The sequence below is a fragment of the Sabethes cyaneus genome, chromosome 2 (genome assembly GCF_943734655.1).
Source record: "Sabethes cyaneus chromosome 2, idSabCyanKW18_F2, whole genome shotgun sequence".
In the NCBI taxonomy this organism is placed as follows: Eukaryota; Metazoa; Arthropoda; class Insecta; order Diptera; family Culicidae; genus Sabethes; species Sabethes cyaneus.
This window is the reverse complement of record NC_071354.1, coordinates 50,031,245-50,038,588: the sequence shown is the minus strand read 5'-3', so window position 1 is coordinate 50,038,588 and position 7,344 is coordinate 50,031,245. Positions and strand designations below refer to the sequence as shown.

Sequence of the window (7,344 nt, the reverse complement as noted above, 5' to 3'; positions counted from 1 at the left end):
ATCGGTCTCCGTCCAATGAGCTCTCCAGTTAGTTCGTCCAGCATGTGGCGGTACTGCTCCAACGTCCATCTTGGGGGAGCATCGCAGATGCACACGAAGATTCCGTTAACTTTGGCGACCACGAAACCCTCGTATCGGCTTGTAACCACCTCCTGGATGGGATATCGGCCCATCACCAATATCGCGGCCATTTCTGCTTTGTCTGCTATCCAGTTACCGTTATCGGAGGAAATTCGAAACGGCTCCGCTATGATTGCAACGTCGTACTTCGTTTCAGTTGTCTTGACTGCCACAACAGTTGCTGTGCAGTGTCGCAGTGATTGAGGTTGGTTTGAATCACCTCCATTATTGAGGCCTGCCTTTGAAACATGTCCCTCATTGTCGCATTTCCGACACTGCTTCGATCTGTCGGGGCCCGGATAGAAGTCCATGCATTTAAATCATCTCGCCATTTCGTTATGGCTTTAAAGCTAACCACCGCGCATCCAATCTTGACTCTGTCCATCTTCAGAGCCGGTTTGCCGCCGCGGTAGACAGATGAATCGGCGCCCAGGTATTCTGCTCTTGTTAGCACCACTTTTACCTCACTCTCTGTTTCTGTTGTGACCTCGTCCAGGTTTTTCGCTTCAACGGTCGTCTTCTGAGACAAAACTTTTACTTGAGCTTCGCTACCGAGCGCTGTCTCGACTAGCACCATGAAGGCCGCGCTTTTCATCTCCGGATCTCTCTTGAGCTAGAAGAGCAAATCGCCGTTCTCGGTTCTCCGGGTTTTCACATTTTCCCCTAGCTCTTTCAGCCTCGGGTCGACCCTCATTTTCTTGAGGGGATCGGCATACGTTGTCTTCTCGCCCTTCGCGTCGCCTTTGCTCCGGATCCGGCGAATTTGGGGCCTCTCCCTATTCTTTGCCTTTTCTCCCGCTTCTTCGCGTTCTGCCGGCATTTCCCTCTGCATCTGCTTCTGCCGATCTTCTTCCATCTTTCTCTTTTTCTCACTCTCTTCTTTCTGCTTAGGGATGGTTCGCCAGCCGCTAGCTTCACCCTGCTCCCTGTCGCACTGCCCCTCCGCTCTGTTTTCATGTTGCTCTCCGTGGTCGCCGTTCAGTTCATCCTTGCGCTTTTTTTAGCTTACCTTATCACCTGGCGATTCCCGATCCCGATTTTCTGTGCGCGAGACTCTCGACGCCGTCTGTTCCAGGGTCGTCGCTGCCAGGACCTCCTCCGCGATTACAACCCTCTTAATCAAGGCCCCATGCTCCACTTTCGCCTCTATCACCGCCGCTAAGGTCCGTGTCGCTTGCTTCTTGATCTCACCGTGGATGTTACTTCTCTCCTTCATGAACTCGATCAGCTTCTGTAGCTTTTCTTCGGAAGCCTGTAGCTTGTTCGTCTGTTGGCTGTCCTCCTTTGACTTCGGGGTGAGCGTAGTGAAGTTTAGCATCGAGTCTTGCCCTTTTTATCTGCTGCAGTGTGTTGCCGTTGAACATTTGTGCGCCAATATTGGCGATCTGCACAGCTTCTACCTACTTTCTATCCAACACGTTGGCATCGCTGTTCTGCGTATCAATCGCGCTATCGCTCTCTTCTACAGTATTTTATTTTCTTTTTAATTTTTGAAAACTCATTTTTGAAGGAAATAATTCGTAGTCCGCTACGCCAGTGCCCTGCCGTAACGCAGTAAGGGCATCGAACTGGTCAGATGCGCCCCGATGTCCGCCAGGTTCCGTTCGCGGTGAGGTAATTTTGACTTTGACCTCCCTCACCATGAATCTCTCGACACGGTTCGCGTTACATCTTGGACTCAGGGTTCGTGGTGATGTTTGAGTATCGTCCTCAAACATCTATCGCCCACTCTCCGGCAGTGATATTATGAAAAGAGGTAGTTTCAGTGATGTTTCGTCCCTGCAATTATCTTATAGTTTCTGGTTATAGAAGGTGATAATTCTACTGACTGTCCAAAGACCCATGAAGAATAAACCATCTAGGTGCAGAGAAATGCTTCCTAATTTAGTCACCCGTTCCTAGTCAGACGCTATCGTGAACCACTCCTAACATGAAGTTCTTATGCTCACCGGGTGAGGACCGATGTTGTTTATATCTCAACTGGTGCACTGCAGCTTTACCAACACCTAGCAGGAGGTAATAATGACTATTTGATGATTTGTATCACAAAGAGAAGTGGGCCCAAAACACTACTTTGCGGAACACTGGAGCAATCTGAAAACTGTTCTGCTTTATCTGATAGTCACGGTTTAAGGTTTGTCAGTAAAAACATCGAAATAGAATTAAAAACTTTTTATTTTGATTAATTCACTAAAATTGTACGTGGATAACATGAGTACAGTAAGGTTAAAATCTACTCTGAATGAACATTTTATTAGTGCCAGTCTCTGGTTTTGCATACAATACAGACAACAAATGCTCAATATGTAAAACGAGTTAAAATTATATCACATGTTACAGAATATTTCGAGAAAAATGCTTCCAGTTAAAAAAAGACCTACTTACAGCTAGCATCATAAATATACTACAATAAATCTACTTCCGTCAAAATCATAACTTAGTTTCATGGCGGATCATTCCGCCCTTGGCACCGTACATTCGTAAACGCATCGGCCTACTGTTGTATGACACCGTTGCTCCGTTGGACGATCCGGCGCCGGCTACCGCACTATCGACTCCGTTGATTAGATCCAAGCTGTGAACATGCTTGGCATTACCCGCTATCAAATTATTACCGTATCCGTTGACCATGTGCATGCTTTGCGGAGTCGCGTTCAGCGTCTGCCGCGAGTTGGTCGCGGAAATGATAGTTGCGTTACCGCCGTTCGCCAGTATGGTGGCACTGGGAGAAATATTATGGCCATAGTGCATAGCAGTTGACGTTTTGTTGAGATTGTTCAATCTCTGCTGGTGGGCCGTGTTGTGGTTCGAATTGGGCGTTGCAGTTTTCAGTCGTTGCTGTGAGTTGGTGTTGGAGTTGTTGGAATGGTGCTCCGACTCGTTGTCGTCACCACTGTCCACATCGCCGTCACTGCTGTTGGTACTGGCGATGAAGTGCTCGTTTTTGATCACCTTCCGGCCCTTATTCCGGCGATAGTACTTGAACTCACGTGGTAGCGTGTACGAGCGTGGTAAGGATACCTGAAGAAAAAAAACATGAATTGTTATAGCTTTTGTATTAATGAAGAATTTTTCTGCCAATTACCTGACTATCGATGTCCGAAGGGATACGGTTCTGATTGTGGCCATCATCTGCTGGACTGTTGTCCAGATTCTCGTCTCCACTGCTCACAACGGATTGATTTCGTTCGGTTTCCTGTATTCTGTAGAGAATGTTAAAAAAAGGTCAAGGAAAATCTTCTACGGGGGAACCGAACACCTACCTTAGGTTCGCCGCCTCCCGTGCCACCCAGTCGTAATAGATTCGTGAATTCTCGAGATAATGAGGTGCTAGTAGGATTTCCGGTGTCTTAGCTCGTTGCATTTGTCGTTTGGTGTTGTTCAGGTTGTTGATCGTCGTCGGGGCAATAGCACTCGGGACATTTTTGCCGATGCTGTTGCTGTTGTTATGACCACTGCTACTGCCCGTATTGGTAGCACTGGCATTATTGGGCATTGTTGGCGTTGCTCGACTGTCCAATTTGCTCCGAGGTGGCGGAACAACATTGTACGGGAAAGGAAGATTATCGGTTCCGGCGTTTTCCATACTACTGTATGTTCCGGATATCTGCCTAGGATGATTGGCTTCCATATACAAACGGCTGTGATTATCGTACAGAACCGCACGATTAGCTGCTGCGACGTCCGTGGTTCGAGGACTTATGGACGGTGGTCGGTTATTATTAGCGGCAGCATCAGCGTACAAGTTCACAAAATTTCCACGATAATTTTCAGCGAATGGGTTTCTAGGTACATTGTTTGGCATAATTTTTGCACGTGGATGAACCTGACGTGTCAGCGAGTTACTCTCCGTAGCTGATATTTGCGATGAAATAGGTGACATGTTTCTATTGTTGGCAGCTGCTTGCTGGGCTTCAGCATTTTTCATGGTAACCAGCGCCGAGATGTTAATTCCATTCAAACCAAAACTGTTGTAAATGGGATCATAGTTAGTGCTAAATTTATTTAAATTATTTACATCATCTAAATTCGCTGCCAATAAAAGGTTCAAATCATTGAAGGACTTTTCAACAGCAATTTCAGCCATATCCGGACTCGATGGTCGCCAATCCATTGGATCTATGTCGATGTGTTTCTTCGCCCGTGGAATCGGTTGACGTGGCAATGTAGCCTTGGTGTCATCTCCAGAACTGAGAGTTCCGGTACCGGGCCCACCCAGTTTGCCTTGTTTGATTTCTTCCTCAATGATTTTTAACTCGGCCAACTGCTTCTGTTTCTTTTCTTGCAGTTTCTGTTGAATATTGACCCTAGAACTGACACTGCTTCCATCGTTTTCACTTGATCCTCCTGTATGTGATCTAGGAAGAGGTCTTCGCCAGAATGGAATTGCCATTGGACCAATTTGAGCCTCTTGCTCCGCTCCACTTGTTTGCAATGCTAAATTTGGAGGAGGTACAAACGTGGTTGGTTTCTTTTTCTTCCTTTTGGTGGCAGCGTTCACCGGATTAGAGAAACGACAGTTGAATACTCCCGGAATTGCGTGTGGATATTTTTGATTTCCACAACCTCCCAGCGGTTTGTCAGTTTCCACTTGCTCTGAACTCTCCCGGCAGCGACATATATCATGGCAACATTTGTTAACACCTTCGCCACACGGAGCCCGGCCACCTGCTTCGTAACCTAACCGACGTACATGAAAGTATCGGTAGTATACGATCATGAAAAACAATCCTGTTCCAAAGCTACAGAGCACGGAAATCGGAATGATATACCATCCCTCCGGTCGGTTATGCCAAATCCCCACCATCCATAAACATACCAGCAAGCAATTTTCCATAAACATTACTACGTAGAATGTAAGCTGCAATAAAAACGAAATCAGCAATAAATTCTTGTTGGACTATTCTGCTTATCATTTACCATTTTCTGTCTATGCTTAACTTCCTGCAGATTGATGTAGGCAAATATATAAACGAAAGCAATTAGTCCACCAAGCATGGCTTTCTTTAGCCTGGATATCCGTTCGCCATGAAACACGTTTTTTGGCGATATGAGCCAAAGGAACATCGAGAACCAATGTAAAACTAAAAGAAACCAAAATAACTGTTATATTATATCACCAAAAAAAACAGAAGGTATGCAAAGTACTTACTGATAACGAGAAACACCCAGTGGCTGTATACGGAAGCATAGACGGTCAGCGATATCACACGTGATATAACTGTTCCCAACCGCCAGAGGAATTGGAAAATCACTCCCAACCACGTCAGCACCAGCCGATGAACATTCTGCAGTCGCACATTCTTACTAAAACTGGCCAAGGCCCAGCAAACGCTGAACAGCGACAGCGTCGCTGATACCATATTCAAATCACGAAACGTTTTTTGCTGCTGTTCTGCAATACTGGAATGCTGAACCAAAGCAGTTGCGGAAAGGTGATGTCCACTGGCAAGTGCCTTCAGCTTTAGTGCATTGAGTTGATCTTCGTTTTGCAAATTCACCAGAACATACAACTGCAACAGCAGCATGGGTGCAGCTTCGCAGAACGCATGAACCAGCCGCAGCATACACAAATCGCGCACTTCATGTTTCACGTGGCGAAGATCAACTGGCACAAATAGTTTGGCGTACCGCCAGAGCACCCCCAACTGAGAAGCGTGCAAAGCCAGTACAGCATACCGGCTGTATCGAGCGGTTTTCGTCAATACTTCGTCCGGTACCTTTTTCTTTTTCTTCTTTTTCTCTAAACTATTTTCCGTATTGTCGCGGCAATCTTCAGAACCGGGAGGACCAACTTGTGCAGTAGTTGCACTTCTCAGCTTCCGCTTGTTTAAGTACCACCGAACAGACACGATCTTAAAAGAAGCCAAACGGTTAGAATTTCATCCAATCAGTACTGTAAACTCAGTAAACCTACCTGAGAAATCATCAGAGAAAAACTGACAATTACAATAACAGCGGTAAAGTAGGCGAACTTTTGTCGTTCGTACAGTGCGTAGCCAAGCACGACGTCGAACACTACGTCGCAAAAGTAGCCGGCCAGCGAGATCACGTTGAACAGTACATCACACAGTGGAAGAAACTCGGCCATTGTTGCCGTATGTTTAGCGGTTCCGATTCAATTCTTGAAGTATGTGGTTCTGAAATGGAGCGAAAATTACATAATAGCAGTTAATTATAAATACTAAAATAAAATAAATATAAAGTAGAGGTTTGTCCTATCTACAAAAAGGATCGCTACATAACGCAGGTAAACGCCGCCTACAACGTACTCTTCCAGATCCTGCTATGCCGGCTGTCACTGGCGCATGGTTACGTAGGAAATTATTTTTTCCATCCCGCAGATCTTGCAGAAATGTCGGGAGTACATGTGCCCACGCATTACATCTTTATTGATTTCAAAGCACCATACGATACAGTCGATCAATCCAGCTATGGCAGACAGTGCATGAACACGGTTTTCCGGATAAACTGACTTTCATGCGCACCTCGAAGACACTCTCGAGTCGCTTCGTGACGCGAAAAGGGTTGAGACAAGGTGATGGCTTATCCTTCATGCTGTTTAACATTGCTCTTGAGGGGGTGATCCGACGAACGCATATCGAAACGAGGGGCATGACTTTTACCAAAGGCAGTCAACTCATGGCCAGGAATTTTGCGACGCAACACGCTACGCTCAAGAAGCATGCATCGCCGTACAAAGATGACAATGTACAAAACCCTTATTAGAACGGTAGTTCTTCATGGACTTAAAGCCGTGACGCTACTCACGGAGAACATACGCGCCCTTGCCATGTTCGAGCGGAAAGCTCTGCGGAGGATATTTGGCGGAATACAAACTGAAAGCGGAGAGTGGCAAAACCGTATGAATCACAAGCTACAGGCACTGCTTGGGAGATTCCCATCGTACTTCTGGCGAAAGTCGGTAGGCTACGGTGTACCGGACACGTCGTAAGGATGCCGGACGACAATGCGATGAACATAGCTCTTCAACAACCCCACCGGCACCAGGAATAGGGGGCGGTCTCATAAAATTGACCAATTAGATTTATTGCAGCTTTTAAGAAGAATACTAGAGTTCAACACCGAAATCATTTTTTTATGCGAGCCCATATTGCCATATTCTAGCAGGCATTCCGTTTTAGCTCACAAACAAAAATTCATCAAAGCAAAGTAGCGTAAGGAACGAGTTAAGCAGTGTTACTTATTTTAATCAGTTGAACA

General features: G+C 46.0%; 1 protein-coding gene across 1 annotated transcript; it reads right to left on the bottom strand.

Moving 5' to 3' along the window:
• Positions 1-2,550: 2,550 nt before the first annotated feature.
• LOC128737910 (uncharacterized) lies at positions 2,551-6,211 on the bottom strand. Its single transcript, XM_053832680.1, has 6 exons — positions 6,038-6,211; positions 5,273-5,975; positions 5,041-5,204; positions 3,384-4,981; positions 3,206-3,323; positions 2,551-3,141 (listed from the first exon to the last, which is right to left on the bottom strand). The coding sequence occupies exons 1-6, from the start codon at positions 6,209-6,211 to the stop codon at positions 2,551-2,553; spliced, it is 3,348 nt and encodes a 1,115-aa protein (XP_053688655.1).
• Between the last annotated feature and the right edge of the window lie 1,133 nt (positions 6,212-7,344).